We start from the raw sequence: 20,091 nt of genomic DNA, 5'->3' as shown, positions 1-20,091 counted from the left end.
ACCTTCCAGAAGTGGTAGTCAGCACAGGTGGGGACTTAAGAAGTTACATGACTTGTTAAGCCCAAAATGTGAAGTGCAGGGTGGGGGAAGGTTAATAGGAAATGAATTTACAATGGTGGGAAAGAGAAGGAAGGGAGGGTCACATGGAGTTCTTTAGGCCATTGTGATGAATTTGGCTTTCAGCTGGAGTGAGCTCTGGAGCCACTGGAGTAGAAAAGTGACCTGTTTTAACTCATTTGTAAAAGAAATTATTCTGGTTTCCAGCTTGAAAATAGATTTTAGGGTGATGAGGACAAAAACAGGGAGACCAGTCAGGAGTCTCTTGCAGTAATGCAGGAGTGAGATGGTGGCAGCTGGGGTCCAGGTAGTAGTGGTGAGAGGAAGAGAGCTGCTGACGTTCTGGGATATTTTGAAGTTAGAGCTGACAGGATTTGCTGATCCATTAGAGGTGGGTGAGAGAGAGAGAGATAAGTCAAGGGAGACTCTAATGATATGTGGAAGAATAGGGGAGAGAGAACTGGATAATGGAAATCAAGAGTGTGGTTTTGGAGATGTTAAATTTATATGTTAGACATTCAAGTAGAAATTTTACGTAGGAAGCTGAATATAGAAGTCTGACATTCGGGGTGAGTTCCCTTTTTGTGAAGTGTCCTTTCTTGTTCTTTGTCTGTTTTCTATAGGGCTGATGGTATTTTTCATATCGATCAATAATTCTCTTATGCTTTAAGTGAATTAATCCCTTAATATATATGTTACAAATATTTCTTCTGTCTACTCATTTGATTTATAATTTTGTTTTTAATTTTTGGAAATGTAAAAGTGATCAAATATTTTTGCTCTTTATTTATTTCAGTTTTTTTGTGAGCAGTAGACACGATACTATATGTTCATTTACTTTATTATGATTATTAATGACTTTTAATTACTGATTTCATTGGGAATTTATTGTGAAATTTGGGACGACATGAAGATCCAAAAAGATTTGGAGAACTTAGGGAATGAGCTGTTCTAACGTGAGATGTTATTTAACCTTGGTGAAAAAGTCATCAATGTATGAAATGGGGCTGCCTAAAAAGCTGATGCAATTTTTGGCAAAGTTAGTAAATATGTAACATCTATATTGAGAGAGGTGACAGTCCTGCCTCAGGAGTGTTGGATTGGGTTAGGATTTTACACTTTAGGAACAAGCTGGAACTGGAATTCATTCAGAAGGGAGTAACTGGAAGAGTGTAAGAACTCAGAAGACAGCCTATGAGGGAGGATTTACTGAATTTCATTTGCAATTCAAGAAAGAGATTCTGTTTTCCAATATTCAAGAATGATAGTAGAGAATAGGAGGAAAGAGAGGAGCACTAGCACTTAGGCTTGCAGAGTTAGCTTGGCAAGGGGTGAATAATTAGCAATAAAGCAAGTAGGATCCATGAGAAAAGCTTTTTATGCTTTTCTCCTTTCAGACCCTTAACTGAATATGGTGCCAGTTGTGGACTCAACAGTTTAAGAGCTGTGGGGAATTTGGGGCTGAGTGCCATGAAAATTAAAGAACTGGAAAATGGGGTACATTAGGATAAAAGCCAAGGAAATGGCTATTGTTTAACTTGGAGATAGAATTATATGAAACGGCTTAATTATGAAGTGTATGAAATGTCCTTCTAGAGAGAACAGTTTCTACCTGAACTCTCAGTCACCTCAGTCTGGGTTCCTTAGCAGAAGAATTTATTTATTTATTTATTTATGTGCTTTCCCCCTCCCCCCCAAAGATTTATTGTCTTGCCCTTCTCCCACTGCCATTAAGAAGACACATCCCTCTCTCTCTTCCTCCCCTCATGAGGGTCTCACTGAAAAACTAAAATATGGACTATTTGCCTTGAATGAACTATCCTATACTTGGGCAGTTTATCTCTTTTTTTCTATAATAAAATGTTATTTAAAACTCATGTCTTCATTAAGCTTTCCTAGACAAAACTTAGCTGACTAACTCATTCATTTTTCTCCAAGACTTTACTTCTCATATGTGGATCCTTCCATGTTTATCTCATGTGTCTCTTAAATCATTCCTCATATTATATATTATAGATAGAGTATGCAATAATGATCATGTATATGTATATACACATGCTAATGTTATTTGTATATTTATTAAATCCTTCCAGGAATTGTTCAGTGACACATCTAGCATTTGTGATTTTAAAGATAAGTTCCTGCTATATTGTGTCTTCTTTCATTGTAATCTGTATGAATGCAGGGCTCTTTCTGCTATTGGAGTTCTCAGTTCTCAGACTGGTTGGACTCAATGGATATTCATTTGTTTGCTTATTTATTTATTCTTTCATTTATTCACTCACATACCCTATATTTGTTGAGTGTTTGCTGTGTTCCTGGCACTATCCTAGGTTAAAGGAATATAGCAATAAACAAAAGGGAAAAGAAACAAAACCCAAAACACGGTGCAGTTTTGAAACTCACATTCCATTGAGGAGATACAGGTAATAAATACACACAGATAGTATCAGATGGGGTCAAGTATTATGGAAAAATATAGTAGGATGGCAAAGAGGGAATTGAGGTTAGCTATTGATCACTTCACTTTGAATATGAAAGCATAATTACTAAAGATTGAGGTTGGAAAGTAAGAACTACTAAAAATGGCAGCAGTTACCTTAAACAGTTGTGCTTTCTCCTTTTAAGATGAGCTTACTACAACTTTAAGTGCAACCTTACTCAGGGAATAAGACGATTTACCAAAGTTTAATTAAATTCTGTGACTCTAAGAACTTAGCTATATCTGCAGAGATTATTTGTAAGAGGTAGGCAGTGTTTATCACTTATGTGCTTAGTTCAAGGCAAATTATTATAAGAAATGAGATGATGTTGCTTTGTATTTATGGGGATAAATACACCTTTCCCTACAGGAGGGAGGACTATATTTAGATTAAATTTCATTTATAGTAATTGTTGTTTGATTTAATTTGAAGTAGAAATCCTGTTTACTTCACAGCAGCGTATACATCTCATTGTCAAATATAAATTATTCATATTAGACCATAAAAACATTTTTTAGTTTTGTTCTACTTTATATTTTGCAACCAATTGAGTCCCTCTCTCAATCAGTGATATCATCAATCATCCCACTGCACCAGCTGGAAACCAGGGCATCATTCCTCAACTTCAGATTCCTCACCTCCCATAACCCACCATTAGGTTAGACTAAATACACCCTGAGTAGACTCAGGTTGTGCCTACCATTCTCTCTCCCTGGTCTCCATGCTTTCCCTTGTCTCCTCTAATCTATACAATCCGTCCTCCATGGTGTAGCAAATGATATTTTCAGAGCTCAAGTCTGATTGGGCAACCCCTTGGTTTAAACGACTTTCGTGGCTTGGCTAAAGATCAAAGTCCTTCATAACATCCTCAGGCTGTGCACGCAGCCTCCAGTCTACCGTTCCTGTCTCGTTCTGCAGCATGCTTTTCCTTTCTCTCTCTCTCTTCTTTTGGTTCTGTAGGTATGGATTGTCCTTTCATGCTGTATGGCATACTGAAGGGCTTCCTGTAGTATTCCTTAGAGCTTGTCTCTTAGAAAAGCTTCCCCTGAGTGCTTTCTCTTCACCTCCCATAGCATCACACTTCTTTCTTAGAATTTAGCTCAGGTGTAATTTTGCGTATGCTAATGTGACCTATATGTTTTAACTGACTGCTCAAGTAATTTGAACATATGAACTATTTGACTAATAGTTGGATTAGGTAGCAAACAAACTAGTTTCTGGATTAGATATACATAGAAAAACAGAGATTGTTGCATTTTCTTGGATTCTAGTTGCATGGAGCTATAAATTCTGCCAACTACTGGAAGAATCCACAGTGGACATTAAAAGTATACACTTGATTTCGGTTACCTAGTTACCCTGGCTGTGTATCTAAGAATATCTGTTAGAATTTTGGAAAACTTAGAAGAAAATTATGTAATAGGATAAACTTTAAATCACATTTTTACATTTTTAAAAGAAGGGTGACATCCAAAATTATTTCTCTAGATTTTATTCTCATTTTTAATTTAGGGTATTGAAAGGAAGCCAATATTTCTACCCTCCTCACTACTTTGAAAAAAATGTACATATTTAGATTGGCAGAATATTTTATATGATTAGAATTGGGCTCAGAATAGGTGGTGACCCTTGCTCATGTGAGAATTTTATTTCCTTAATTTCCATTTCAATGCTATACATCTTTCCTGGAGACTTGTAACTATGAATCATGGAAGAAAATTAAATTGATTCTGTATTCTTTTCTTCAACCCTACAATTTGGCAGTGAGAATATTTTTTTCCCTAAAAAATGACTCATATACAAAGAGACTTTCTGTGAACATGGAAAAGTCTTAAATACTGTCAGAAATCTTGCAGATGGGGGTAAAGTGGATATTTGGACCTGCTAATAATTGAAAAATGGCAAAATTCATGTTGAACAGTTTTAATTGGTCAAAAATCACATGAAAGTTGCAATTCTACAATGAAACAGAAACTTGTATGTTCAGGAGAAAAACTTAATTAGTTATATACATGAAAAGCTTATCATTTTTACTGTCTTAGGGCATTTTTCTTGCTTTAATGTATCCGGCTATGAGTCAACCCATGTTTTATTTCTTGCTCCTCTTGGAAATTGATGTGTTGTAATATTTCCCCCTGCTAACCTTTATTTTCCTGATTTTTAGTCCAAAATTTGTTTTTCTGAATTTCATCCAATTTTTTCTGGTGTTTTGCCCTGGGATCCCCCAGATTGGATGTGGTTTGGTTTCTTTTATTTTGTTACTAAACATATTTCTTCTAGTTTTTAAAATAATCTTTGATTTTTTTTCTGTAGCTAAGATTTCAAGAGTTGGGGGAATCTATGTTGGTGGGAGGGGGAGATTTCAAGAGTGAATCTTATGGTAAGTTTAAACACACACACACATACACACACATATATACACCACAGTATTCTCATACTGTGGGAAGCATTTATTGTTCCTGTATTGTAGAGTCTCCAGAGATAAAACAAACAGAACTATTATAAGATACACTGAGCCTATGTTCATATGTTCAGCATTAGGCCTCTGTGAATATTGAAAAGGAGTTAAATTTATAAATATGATGACTGGAGTTGCCATTCCCAATGCGCTGATGATGGCTGTTAAGGATAACATTCTGCAGAAGTGTTCTTGTGGTTTTATATAGTCATTGAGTCTGAAGAAAGAAAGAAACTCACATTTACTGAGTCCCTCACATCTGCCAGACATCTTCACCTGTGACTCTGTTTGTTTATTTGCAAAAGTGGAGTGGCTATTATTATCTCAGTTTATGGTAAAAAACTAAGCCTTAGCTAGGAAAAGTAACTTTGCCAAAATCCCATAGAAAGTAAAGGGAGGAACAAAAATTCAGCCCATGGTCTTTTCCAATTTCAAAAATCATTGTCTTTCCACTTCCCTGTGTTGCCTCCCAGGATGTGGGGATTTGTTGACTCTGCCTGAGGTCACATTATGAGTCAGAGGTGAGCTGGGAACACAGTCCCGGGTATCTCCACATTGCTTTAACCCATTGAAATATGATGTGTCCTCTGTGACAAATGTATCACATCACCGTCTTCAAAGAGGAGACACAGCCAGCACCTTCTTTAATAAAAGATTAATCTTTAATAAAAGATTACTTTTCTGAAAAAAGTAATAAGGCAGATATGATCTTTTGGCTTAACTTTTGAAAAAATGTGAAAGAAAAATAATTTATTAAATGTGGACTTTGCAGATGATCAATGATTTTGATTAATAGCCAATTTCCATGGTAATTTTCTTTTGAGGAATTTTATGAACATTCCTTTCCTCTGGGCACTCAGAATTTCTAAACAATTTAAAAATAGTTTGACAAAATGGACTTCTTTGAATCTGATTAATCATTCTAGAATGATTAGATCTTATCCACAATGAGGCACTTTCTAATAGAGGTTGTTCTCACTGGCTGTCAACTTTAGTAGTTATGTAATTTTGGGCAATTTACTTAAACTTCTGTGCCTCAGTTTCCTTATCTGAAAATGAGGATGATTTAGAACCTACATTAACACGTGGTTGTAAGGATTAAGTGAATTAATAGATGGGAAGCACTTAGTGTAGAACATGATAAATACTTTATAAATCATTGCTATTGTTTCTCTCAATTACAACAGCCTGTTGTAAATCATGTTAGACTATCCAGAGAGTGCATATAGAATTTTGAAGGATGTGAAAAACATTCTAGGTGGTGTTGTTTATAAGTAATCTAGCTCTGCTCATTGCTAGACTTGACAGAGTTGACGTTCCATTCCAGGCCTGTCTAATTCCAAAGTGGTCGAAAGAAGGGAAGTCAGTGATATCTAGAGCTGTAGAGATGTGGCTGAGCAAGCTCTATGTAGATTGCCTTTTTCTTTCTTTTGACTAATCTTGAGAACATGAGACACATGATATTACTGAAAGTTTCAGTTTGCTTCTGAAAACTGCACAAACATAACATGGTTCCCTGAGGAAAGAGATTTTGTGTACTTAGCTGTAATGTGGATGACTTAATGGTAAGTCTTTCAATGTTTGATTATCAAAAATGTGCCAAACAATGTGTTCAATGTTGTAAATACAGAAATGAATTAGACCTGGTTCCTGATCTCAAGGGGGCACATAACCCAATGACAGAGACAGTGCTGGTCCAGAGAGCAGATGGTGGTCTGGAAATCGCAGGCTGTTTTATAAGGAGTGTGGAGAGGCTGACTATGAAACTCACTGTCGGCTGGTGAAGTGAAATGTGTAAGGGTTGTGCAGAGACACTCAAGAGAAAAATTTGAATCTGAGCAGTCACGGAGAAAGCGTGATGATGTACTCTGTGAAGAACTGAATGGAATATGGAGGAAAAGTTGATGGTTGGTGATAGAAATTGCATAGTTATTGTCATTCTGGAAGTAATTGAGAGAGCATTTTACAAAATAAGAAATGTAAGTGCCTATAAAAGGAGGAAAACAATAATCTAAGATTGATATTTCAGAGACAACCATTTTTACTATCATTATTATTATTAGAACTAGCAAAAAATATGAGCATGGTTAGAGAGCAGTATTATAATAGCAAGGTCAAGGGTCCAAATCTCCGTACTGGCCATCACCAAAAAACAAAACAAAACAAAATAAAAGAGGGGTCTTCAAAATGTTTGTGGAAAGATTTGTATTATCTTTAATTCCATTTTTCCACAAACTTTTTGAAGTACTCTGATATTAGAAGGAATATTTGAAAACGCGAATGGTAAAGCAGGAACCAGTTAAAATATATACCGACAAGGGAGTGGATCAATACAAAGGCCAGTACAGAGACCCATGAATAGCCATATGGAAGTGAAGTTTTTGGATCTGAGAATGAAGATGTAGTTGGAAACCTTAATGAGATCTGTGTTAACACAGTTGACAACAGAAACCTGTACCCAAACAGTAAGGTCCAAGAAAGATGGAATCTGAATAGAGAAGGGAGAAGGATGGAATATGAATAGAGCAGTGTATGTGTTCGTAGGTTCCAGCTGGTCCAAGTGAACCTGACGTCGGTCCTGGGAATCCTTAGATAAGTGTTCAGGGCCTGCAAGTTTGCTTGGAGATGCTAGGTGCCATGTGCTGAGTGTTGAGTTAATAGTTTGCCTCTGTCTAGAAAAGTTGTGCTGTTTTACCAAGGGTCTAGTTTCCGGAGGGATGTGCAAGAAGCAGTGGAGATGAAAGTGACTTCCCTTCTCCCCATGCCCTTAGCAGACAGCTCAGCCTGGGGGAGTGAGGGGGTCATGTCACAGCCACGTGCTTGGGTTTAACATCAGCAGCTTTGTAAAATGAGTAACCCAAAGGATGCTATAGACTTACTCTAAAGAATAACATCCATCAAGGCTTAATTTATTCCAGGGATTAACGCAGATGGCCATTAATCAGGTAGTTTAAAAATGTATTATATTTGTTTATCTCCAGTCTTCTTAGGTGGTTTTCTCTTGCATATATTGGATATGTTCCTAATGTGCAGAACATTTCTTTAGAAACTGTGAACATTGACCCTGAATTTTCATCCCAAAGCCTTCCTTTCAATTTAAGCATTTCTGGATATTTTTACTAATCTAGAGATACTTAATACTTTTTCCTATACAATTTTTAAGGATTTCATAAAGATTGAAGGATATGAATTCCTTTTAAGCATTTGATGCTTTGTTATTTTGGTTTCTTAAACAGTCACAAGTACAGTTGTAGGTGTAAGAAACTTGAGATAAGTGAATCCTGAAATGGAGATCTGCTCTTTGTAAATATGATAAAGTATTAATTGTTTCTTATTTTTCTTGTTATTTTAGGGATATCAGGGAATTGCAGGATCACCAGGTGTTCCAGGATCTTCAGGAATACAAGTATGTGATTCGTTTATAAACATTTTAGAAATCTCATTTCCAGTGACCAAAAAACACAATTAATAGAATCCTATTTTGTGGTTAATTCAGGGGGCCCGTGGACCACCAGGTCACAAAGGAGAACCGGGGAGAGATGGTGAAAAGGTAAATAGACACAAATAAAAATGCTATCGGTGGTTTTAGTCACTCAAACAAGACAAAGGATGTTATCTATAATGGTTCGCATTTAATGGTGTTCACCTTGGTGAATTCCAAGATTCGTGAATTCAGAAATTTGTCAGTAGCCATTGGTCAATAAGGCTTACAGAAGGCTTTTTATCACTAGATGAAAAGGGTCATCTGTCAGATGAAGTGGACATTGGCACTGCCTGGATGCTATTTTCTCTCCCTGTGATTAAGCTCCACCGGAGCTACCTTCTTAGAGGAGAGTGAAGTGAATCATGTGAATGGAATGTGTTAGCGTATTAGCCTCAGATAGTCCAATGCCTGCAGGTCCATGCATGCATGTATTTATCTGGCAGGTGGCCTATTGGTTTAGCCTTACTAGACTTCTTCCGTAGGGCTTTGATGAGTGCAGATAACATTTGCATTACTTTTTTTTTTTTTTTTTTTTTTTTTTTTTTTACCACTCTGAGATTCACTATGCTTGCTATTGAAGTATGTAGTCTTTAAATATATTGGTACCTTTCCATGGGTTTAATCAATGCCTACTGGCCCTGATAGCTTCTTCATGTCCAAGATGCTCATTTGTATTTGCTTGGATCCTCATGTCGATTTGTTAGCTTAATTCCTAGAGCACAATCTTATTACCAAGGTCTTTGAAGGCATTCTGCATTTTGCTCCTGATGAAACACTACAGTAATTTTCTAAGTGCCATCCTTGCAAAATTCTTACCTTTTAAAATGTGCACAGCATTCACACCTAAGAAACACTGGTCTAGATTTTGTCCATTTTATGTTTGTATGGTTGCTTATGTTGGTTGCAGAAAATTGTAGCTGTTAAAAAACCTCTCTAGAGGCCAATGGATCTGCTACTTTCAAGCTCTTTGATCTTGGGCAAGTTACTTAATGTCTCTGAATCTTATTTTCTTCATTGACAAAATGGGGATTTCTTTATGGGTTTATTGTGAGGATAAAATGAGATAATATATGAGAACAACTTAATATTGTTCCTGGCACAGGTTTTTTTCTTAAATAAATGGCTGTTTTCGTTATTCTGTTTATCATATAGCATGGTTGTAGTTGGGATGGAGCATTGGTTGGGCTGGCAGCTGCCACAGGCAAGTCATGGGTTCGAGTAGTCACCACGACAGATAGGAGGGTTAGTGACTGAAAAAGAGACAGAAGATAGAATAATAAAGTGCAGACTTACAATATGGGGAGAGTTAGAGGAGTTAAAGCAGGGGCATTAGTCAATGTAATTCCCAAAGAAGAAGTATGAAATCTTCTTGTCTACTGAGTGGATTTCTTGTCTACTGGGCATGTGTGTCTTTTTGGCCACTAATCAATCTCTACCAGTTTCAGTGATGGAGGAATTTTTAGACACAGTAAGGAGCAGGCCAGGCCACAGGAATGGGAGATGTCTTATACATTTGTGCTCTGGGGGTGTCACAGGAGACAGCCTGACCTCCTCCAGGTGAACAGGGGATTCTACAGCGGGGGTGAGGATACCTGTTTCCAGGAGACCATGTGCCAGGCACCTCGCTAGATTCTAGTGTACAGGATCATTGCTGTCTCTACACATTTTCACAAATAGTCTGATTTGAGAGGAAAAAATGTATAAAAGTGTTCATGTATGAATTAATGTATCTATGAATGAATGAGTGACTACATTTACTTATTTATTTTTCCCTTTCGTTGAGTTTTTTATAACAAATATAAAAAGAGGGAATTTTATTTGCACATCTTAAAAGAATTGGAGTAGATTTTTATAGGAATAGATGTGTCTTATTTAAAAATAAAAGAGTAACGATAATTCTACTAGTAGCATCTTTACTGTTTTGTGTCATGGTGCTACCTTTTAAATATAGGTGTGTGAATTTTCCAAAGCCATACATTCTTTTGGATGAGATAAATAAAATGTATGTTTGTGTGAAGGCTTCTCTACACAAAGGTTTTCAGACCAGTAATGATTTCATTCAGAGTTGACTGTTTTCTGCAGTTCGTTGTTGGGGTTAAATTCTGATTTGGCTACCTTCCAAGTTTCCGCCTTACATCCCCTGTGGCTTCTGAGAGTTCTTCACCCAGAGTTAAAATAACTTAGTAAGTTAGTTAAAGGCTTTTCCTTGATTCTTTCTTTATGATAGGGTTCCTTGATTTTCAGAAATAGGAAGGTTAAAAAATATATCCCTGAGATGGCTTTGACACTGTGGCAGTGCAGGATATTTTTTCCAGGCATCATACAGTGGCCTTTGAGAGATTGTTCCACACACTACTGTTCTTCATTTAGGATATTTTCCTGAATAATTTCCATTTTGTGAATTTTCTCCAAAGACTACTACAGTAGGAGTTTCCACATAAGATAATTAAAGTTAGATGTACTTTCTTTTACTGACTTTAACATTTGTTCTTCACATATCAGACAAGAAAATGTATATAGATTTTTGCAGGGTTTTTTCCCCCCCTGAATTTACAAAGTCAAAAGGAATATTTACTCAGCAAATGATCTTCAATTGTTAACTCATTTTATTACATGCTTTAAAGCTATTCTTTAAAATCTAAAAAATATTTTAAAATACTTCCTCAACCTTGAGGAAACCTAATATATTTAAATTGTGTGGCAAAATATGTTTTGTTAAAACTTAGACGGTATTGATTAATATATATTTATGTGTCAAATTGAGAATGAAACTTTTCTTTGGCAAATTCAATTCCATACTTTGTACAAACTCATTACTTCTTTTTTTCTAGGCCTAGGAAGTAGAATATATTAATTATGTCTAAGGTATCATTACTGAACAAGTTATACATTTAATTTTCTTTGTTAGGGCATTTAACATTTAAGTGGTCCTTTCAAAACCTCATTTTCCCTTGTCCTCAGTATCCACTCCAGAGTTCATGTGATGGGTGAGGCCTCTCTCCTTAAATAAGTCCCTTAATTCTGGGCTTCCAAAGCAAAAGACTAAGTGGTTTTACAAAAATTTCTATTATAAAGTCAGTCATAATCAAGGAACTCCAATATATATCTTTAGAGAACAGTAATAAAGAACCAAGCAAAATGGGTTATTAGGGGATAATAGATTAAATTTAGATGTTAGTGGTGTTACTTCTTCAGTGTTCCCAAAGACCAAAAAAAAAAAAAGTTTACAAAATTAAAACAAAGCCAGTAGTGACAGAAGAGTGAGAAATTGTCAGAACTGACTTAGCAAAGTTACCTCCTTGTTCTGCTTTCTCAAAAAGGGAGAATAATATACCCATGTAGCTTTCTAATAGCACCACAACCCAAACATTGGTGTGTGTGTATGTGCACACGTGTTTGTACAATGGGGGACTTAGAGCAGTTACAGGTTATACACTCAGTTCTGAATTCAGACTGCTAAACTCCGTGGTCATGCTTTATCTCTTTAAACTTGGTTTTTACCATCTGTAAGCCGGAGGCAATAGTACCGCATTATAGGCTTGTTGTGAAGATTAAATGAGGCCATTCATGTGCCTGACCTAAGTTATGCGATATAAATTAGTGTTTATAACAATAATGATGATGGTGATGATGATAATTTGTTATGGGGGCCACTGTTCTGCTGATTACCTAAGGTAAAAGTTTTGGAAATACCTTTGGTTTATCCTTTCCCTAAATGTTGAAGTGCCCCATCTGAAACAATCAGACAGGAACTCCCTAAATTTCTTCCCACTACCTCTATCCTCTTACCTATATATGTCCCTACATTCTGCCCTCCCTCCTGTTAATATGGGTGAACTATCTGTGTGTGAGTGTAGTCTGCAAGCCTCCTCTTGTGCTATGGATCCCGTCTTTCTCCATGATTTTGTTATTTATTAGCCCTTCTCTCCTATGTCATTAGTTTTTTTCTTTCCCACTTATGTTTTCCCAATAGCCCAAAGGATGACCCATCCGAAACCAGCCAGACAGGACCCCCCCTTCCTCCCCAACATAGCCTCCTTTAGCTAGCATGTCATTTCTCTATTCTCATCATAGTATAAGTTCTCAAAAGGGTTGCCTTTGTTCTCTGCATGTTCTCACTTCTCTTTCTCTCTCCAGCCCACTCCAGCAGGACTTCCATCCCAACCATCGCCTGCATATTGAGATCATCAGTCTACCGTCTTTGAAATCCACTAGTTGGTCTCCTTTAGTTATCTCTTCTTGTCTTGCTGTATGTCTCAGCAGCATTTGACAAAATTGCCTATTCCCTCCTCCTTGAAAGTTTCTTCCCTCCCTCATGCTTCTAGGTTTTCTCTTGCCATCACCAGTCACCGTTGCATGTTTATTTGTTGGTGTCTCTTCCTCTATCCATTCTCTAAATGTTGGAGTGCTCCAGGGTCCAGTCTTCTTCCCTTCCCTTCCTTCCTTAATAGAGTCTATTATTACAATATTATGAAATATAAACTTATATGAATATAAATGTACGTATTACATATATAAATATACATATAACCAATTTTATAATTATAGTTATAGCAATTACAAATGCATTGATATAATTGATGTAATAAATAATAAAGTATTATTAAATTATATATACACACACACACATTCTGTTGTTTTTTTTGCTGGCCAGTACAGGGATGAAACCCCAGACCTCGGTGTTATCAATACCACGCTCTAACCAACTGAGCTAATTGGCCAGCTCCATATAATCTGTTTTCTAAAAAGTATTTTGCTTCATCTGAACCTAAAGAAAACGTGGAGTTGTTGTTACAACCAAGGTTTTTTAGAAAAACATTCTGTACTTTTTATGGAAGGGGTGGTATCATAATTTCCTTTTTAAAAGACATTGTCTTATTACATCCTTTCCTCAGAGGCTTTTCTTCCAGAGCAGCACTAGCCATACCCTCCCTAAATATTCTCTGATATTAGGCTTTGCTGAGTGTACCTCCTGTGCATGTGGTACTGGCCTGTGTGTGCTCAGGTTTTCACTACTTCTGTGGCTGCTTTTGCAAAGTCTTGATTATTTACTGATCTTTCAACCATTTTTCTTTTAAGGCTGTGTAATGGATTCAGCATCTTAGTTTATTATGAATAAACATTAATTCCATATCCTGCTTCATTTGTTGGCTTTATTCCTCTTCTGTCCTCTTTTCTCTTTCTCTGCTGACATCATTAGGAAACTTCCAACTTTTATTGAATTTTTACAGAGTGCTTCATATTTCGTTGGTTCCAAATTCAATTTCTCATCTTCACTCTATTGTATGATCATTGAGAAGCTATGGCAGTGACTCTGTAGTAGAAGCATGGGAATCTACTTTTTGTAGGCCTGAAAAGTCCAGTGGTAATTCCAAAACCCAAAGGGAATGCCCATCACTGTGTTTGAGAGAGGAAATATTTTACTAGATTTAAGCAGTTCCAAATAAGTCATTATTGCCTGAGCCTGTGTAAGATTCAGCATTTGTTTTTAATCTGAGAGGAGAAAGAGCCATGGATTTGTGCAAGACTTCATGTATTGGGTGCATGAAGGGTCTTACTGTTGTGTATACATTTGTACACTTTATTCAGTATTGTCCATATGCATTCCTCATCACAATTTAATCTTCAAAAAAGCCCTATGAGGTTAGTAAAGTAAGTCATTCTATGCCATTTTTCCATTAATTGTAAAGTAAATTATCCCAGTTTTACAATTTGGAAAACTGAGAAATGAAGAGCTTAAGTCATTTGTCTAAAGATACTTAAGGATCGGGGAGTTGAAATAAAATGTCTTGATCCCAATCTGAGTTTCTTTTCCCTATATTTTCCTGCTTTGGCCAGAAGAGCTTTTCACAGTGTGATTTGTGCCTCTTTCATTCTATTGCCTATACTGTGAGAGGAATCCCTGAATGCCTGTCAGTAGCCAAGAAGATGGGGTGGGGGAGGGGGCCACAGGGGAGTTGGATGGATGAGTACCGAAGGTTGTACTGATTAGCCAGAGAGAGTATTCATGGTCTACATCTCTCTCTCCAGGGAATAGAGATAGTTCACTCTAGATCATAGGTCATCAAACTTTTAAACTGCAAAATCTTTGCAGTAAAAGACTTTGGGGCTTATAGCCCTATATATACATATGAATTATATACCTAGGCTACTGAACAAAGCATTATGTGCATTTTAAACACACACAAAGACATCTTAAAATAATGAAATTTTAAAAATAGTAGTTCTCATATTCTCTTACTACCCAAATAAATAATTTTGACCTGACTTGGAAGTCTATGATTTTAGGTCAACATGTAATATGGGCAGGCTCATCAAAGGCATATTTATCAGCCATAGAAGGTTTGAAAGCAATCTTTGGGAAATGGAACCATCTTACTACCCTGGATTGTCTTTGACTCTAATCTGGACTCCCTAAAATAATTGTTTTATTGGAATTTTCTTTGAAGACTCAAGAGTATTTACCCACATTTTGGGAATTGAAAATGTTTTGTATATTCAGCAAATTATCATTAATCACAAGCAAGTCATCAGCTAGAATAGAGCAGGTTATGCCACAATAGCAAACAAACCTCAAATGCCCATACCTTAAAACAATAAAGGTTTATTTTTCATCAGACTAGTGATTTATCAGCAGCAGCAAGGGGTTTCCCAGTGTTCTCACACGCACACTGAGACTCAGGCTAACAGAAGTTTCACCGTCTAGATTATAACTAATTATGGTAGTAGGTACATGGAGATCAAACACTGGTTCTTAAACTTCTTCCATTCATCTTTATCAACCAGAGCAGTTTCTGTAAACCACACCAACTTCAAGATATTAGGAAAAAGTGTGATTCTCCCATATGCCTTGAAGTAGAGAGAATCTGGATATTAGTATATTTATGTGACTTAATATAATAAACACTGACTACTGATTTAACCAAAGCTGTAATAGAAGATTAAGGGATTTGTGCCTGTTAGATGCGGAGGTGGGGAGGAAGTGTTGAGTGGTATGAGAAGTTAATCCTCCACAATGGAAAGTCAGTAGATAACGCTGAAAGTTGGAAACTGAAAATGTAATACTAATATAACCATGTGGTTTGATGATTTGAATGCATAGAGATATGGAACTGTAGAGTAAATATAGTTGCCTCGGGGGTTCTAGAAGCCTCCAAAACTATATCACTCTTTAAAACATGTGAATGAATAACCTTTATAAAAATTACATAACTGCTCACATACCCCTCTTTCTCCACCAGCCAAGCTAAGAGTATAATTAATTGTTTGTATGCAGTGTCTCAATTTGCCTAGACAAAAGTAAACCTGACCCAAATCTTGCCATGACAGACATTAGTCCTCTTTTAACTGGGTCTTCACGATTAAGATTTTGAAGCAAGACAAGCATATTCATCATTTTGCACAAAACTAAGTACTAAGCCTATATCCATTAGATATCAAGCTGTTATGATTTGCTTCATCTCTCCTGTAGACACGGCTGGACAGATATCCACCAGGAATAACTTGTAAGATCAACATTTAAAAAAAAAAAAAAGATTCTGCACAGTCCTAGAGTGTGCTGAGACTTTCAATTCAGGGTCTGTTCTTACTGAGCTAGTTAGGACCTCAGAGGATGACTGTCTCCGGAGAGTCTTGGCACTAAATCATTTCAATTAATTCAGATGTCTTGCCCCTGCAAAAGCTTAAGTCATTTTTAGAATAGGTGGCGGCTCTCTAAGGGTGGAGTCAAGATCAATGGTGAGATTCCCCTAGTTCCAGAATACTTTCCTTCTCTTATCATAAATGAAACCCTGATAAATAGGGATTAATCTTTCATGGAGTTAGAGTTTAATGAAGATATGAATTTAACTATTTGCAGATTTATTTCTGATGGATTTTGACAAGGGTGAGGATGAAGAATATATGATGATATTGTTTAAACTTAAATGTTTTTTCTTTAACTAATTTCAGCTTTATTTTCAGGGTGACCGTGGACTTCCTGGTTTTCCTGGGCTCCATGGGATACCAGGATCAAAGGTAGAAGAAATCTGTTCCTGTTAAATTTAGCAATGCCTTATTTGAATTCAAATTGAAAGTACTTTTATATTATACATGTGTTATAAGTAAATACTCATATATAATTAAAGTTTAATATAAATGATTGGGTTAAGATTAATATCACAGTTAGAGTAAAATATTCTCTTTAAAATTTCCAATTGTAAATGTATAATCTTACAGTATTTAAAAATTAAGTTTTACTATATGCAAATTCTCTTAACTGTAAGCCATAACTATAAGGCCTATTATAGTATTAACCTTATTTTTTCTTATTTTTCTTTATAAAGCCTGGAAAATAGGACTTTTGTAAGCAAAACATAAATTATTTCTATTTTATTTTGATGTAGGCATATTAAACTCTGTTGTTTATGGTCTGTGTTGTTTTCTTTACTCTGTAAGGGAAATATTTATATTTATCTAAAATTCAATATTTACATTTTATCTTTTAGGGTGAAATGGGCCCTAAAGGAGATAAAGGATCACCTGGATTTTATGGGAAAAAGGGAAGTATGGATCACAAAGCAAAGTATACATATTGAACATTTAATGTAATAGAAATGGAAAACTTGAATTACAGTCCTAGCCCAACGTTAGAGCAATTAGCTTTGTTCACCTTTCTCAGGTGATTTATTCGGAACAATGAAAAAAGAGGGAAAATAAGTGGTGACTGCAATGCATGGTATTTTATAAGAAAAGATTGTGCTAGTGATCATTCTGAACTTCTCAAATATTTACAGTAAGAAATCCTTTGGGAGGCAGTAGCTGCTTAAAAACATGTCCACTGAGATTATGGGCCTTCCTATTTCATTACATTGAAGGAAGATTAAGTTCTCTGAATGTTTAAAATACTCACTGCTTTTTAATTTTGTCAGGATGTGGTTTCTGTGTCTAGATACTTGTGATAATAATTCTGCATCTATCAACATTTTCAACATCTTCCATTGTGTCCACGGAACTGCTAAAATAATGCTTTGCCAAAAGTTGCAGAGCGAGCATGGGTTGTAGTTCCACGAATTCTGTCACTACATAATGAGGTTAACTTCTTAGCTTTCAAATCTAAGTTTTAGTTGGAACTTGAAATATTGTAAGGTTGTTTTTCAAGTGTTAATTTTTAATACAGGGTGCAAAAGGCGAGAAGGGGATTGCTGGTTTTCCTGGCCTTCCTGGACGTGCTGTGAGTTTGACAGAAAAAAGTTCTTGAGTATTTTACTTTAAATAAAAAATATCTTATAGCATCTTTATTTAAAAAAGCAAAATTAGTGTAAAAATATATTAAAACACGTGTATTTATTTTTCAGGGAGAACCTGGAAGACATGGAAAGGATGGATTAATGGGAAGTCCTGGTGTCAAGGTATTTACCAAAACAAAATAAAAAGATTTCTATGCCTTATGAGTGAACTTTAGAAGAATATACCGATATTAGAATTATTTTTTACATATGGCATTGGGATAAAATGGAAGAGCCAATTTTAAATTTTAAAATAATACTAAATTTCCTTTGAGTTTGTTGTCAATTCTTATGTGTTAGAAATAAAATCACAGGATATTAAAATGTTGAGCTTCTTTGATAAGCCATTTAAACTGAATTATTTGGTGGGTTAGAGGCAGAGGTTTTTAGCTCCATCTCCCAATGAACTTAAGTTTCAGGGGGTGAAAACCCCTGTACACTTAACCCTGAAAACTTTGTTAATTGTGTGGTTTGGCATGAATATGAGAGAATTAGAGAAAGAGGGATCTGCAAGGTGCCAGTCATTCACCATCCCTGCAAAATCTCAAAGGCACATGCTCTTGTAATGGTGGGTTAGCACCATCATATTCCTATGTAAAGAAACTTTTTATTTGCTAATTATCAAATGGAAATGTAGATGAAATTTTTATAGTGTGGCTTGTTAGGCATGATATGTATTCAAGTTAGTGGATCTGGAATGTGCCAACAGCCCAAGTGACCACGTCATGGTCCAACTATAAGCTGATTTGGATACCTAAGGAGAGTATTTGTAATCTGTTAGAGCCAAAGAGGCCACTTGGTCAAGTACTGGATTTAGGGATGTCGTCATATTTCCTAATGGTCAGCACCTTGAAGCACAAACTTCCATAGAAATCCAGTCCAAATTGTCTTAGTCTGTTGTTGTTTTCTCTTCCTTTGGAAAAATTGTTCATTTATTTGTGTCAAGTGTTATGAAAGTTCTCTAAATACCCATGATTCCTCAAAGAATGTAGACAGTGCTTCCTGAGAGAGACAATAGTAACCTGAGTGTAAAATATTGGGGCCTATTTTAATGAGCTTGGTTCCCTCTCGTTAATTATCTCACTGGATTTGTATTTTATTTTCTACTTATTTATTAATTAAATAGATTTTTTGATATTTATTAGGTGCTAGATATATAGAAGAGAATGAAACCATCGTGGCCCCTTCTGTTAAGGATTTTATCACCTAGTCCCTCTATATGACAGAATATAGATTCTTCTTTTTACCTGTAAACTAGGTATTAATTTATTTTAATTTAACTTGTCTTCTGTTAGCATAAGCCCATGTGCCCCCAGAAATGGGATTTAAATTTTTTGGGGGTAGTAAAGGTTAGAGAATAGAACCAAGTTGAATTTCTAGCTTTTTAATGTCTTTTTCTAACTAGCTGTATGTCCTTTGGCAAATTCTTTGACCCTGAGTTCTTTCTAGTTTAAGAATGGAGTAAATGTTAGCTACTTAGGATTAAATAAGATAAAATGCCCAGCACAGTGCCTAGTAGAGAATAGGTGTTCCATAAGGAATTAGTTCTTTTGTCCATTTCTTGGTTTGAACATAGCTTTAATATCCTTTTTGATCCTAATCTTGATAGCACATGTACCTAAACACACCCACAAAGTATAAGCATCTATTGGCTCTTTTTTTTTAAACAGCTTTATTTGTATGTGATTCCCATACCATGCAATTCACCCATTTAATGTGTACAATTCAGTGGTTTTTAGTATATTTATAGTCTAATTTTAGAGCATTTTCGTTACCCCAGACAGAAACTTCATACCCATTAGCAGTCATTCCACGTTCCCTTCCAAGCCACTACCCCTCACCTCTGGCCTGAGGCAATCACCGCTCTGCTTTATGTCAGTGTGGATTTGCCTAGTCTGGACGTTTCAGTAAATGGAATCATATAATATGTGGTCTTTTGTGGCTGCCTTTTAAATTTCATAATGTTTTCAAGGTTCATCCACGTTTTGGCCTTTATCAGTACTTTCTCATTGCTGGTAATGTTTCATGGTAGGATGTATCACTATGTTTAACATTTTGAGGTCAGTTCACTCTCGATATTTGCTTTCCTGATAGGTTTTTGCTACTCTTCATATTTGATCTTGGTTACATCTCCCATTTCCTATTTTCTAACCGGTGTGGATCTCCTAGATTCACTCTATCTTACCTGTCTGTAAATTTTTTTACTGGAATCATTTGTGAATTAAAGAAAAAAAAAGGCCTATTTACTTTAAAAAAAAACTTTATTTTTTAGAATCGTTTTAGGTTCATAGCATAAAGGAGTGTATAGTACAGTGTGTTCCCATATTTCCCTTGCCCTTGCCC

General features: G+C 35.9%; 1 protein-coding gene across 2 annotated transcripts in view; it reads left to right on the top strand.

Annotated features, from left to right (window-relative positions):
• Nucleotides 1-20,091, top strand: part of COL21A1 (collagen type XXI alpha 1 chain) — a 97,224-nt gene that overhangs the window by 29,099 nt on the left and 48,034 nt on the right. For both annotated transcript variants that reach the window (XM_063097927.1, XM_063097926.1), the window contains 6 exons: nucleotides 8,351-8,404; nucleotides 8,495-8,548; nucleotides 16,445-16,498; nucleotides 16,969-17,020; nucleotides 17,638-17,693; nucleotides 17,818-17,871. In XM_063097927.1, coding sequence (XP_062953997.1) covers nucleotides 8,351-8,404; nucleotides 8,495-8,548; nucleotides 16,445-16,498; nucleotides 16,969-17,020; nucleotides 17,638-17,693; nucleotides 17,818-17,871 — 324 coding nt within the window. The remainder of the gene's footprint in view (nucleotides 1-8,350; nucleotides 8,405-8,494; nucleotides 8,549-16,444; nucleotides 16,499-16,968; nucleotides 17,021-17,637; nucleotides 17,694-17,817; nucleotides 17,872-20,091) is intronic.

The sequence above is a fragment of the Cynocephalus volans genome, chromosome 5, assembly GCF_027409185.1.
Source record: "Cynocephalus volans isolate mCynVol1 chromosome 5, mCynVol1.pri, whole genome shotgun sequence".
Classification (NCBI taxonomy): Eukaryota; Metazoa; Chordata; class Mammalia; order Dermoptera; family Cynocephalidae; genus Cynocephalus; species Cynocephalus volans.
The sequence above is the reverse complement of the archived record's forward strand: the minus strand, read 5'-3'. Positions and strand labels throughout refer to the sequence as shown.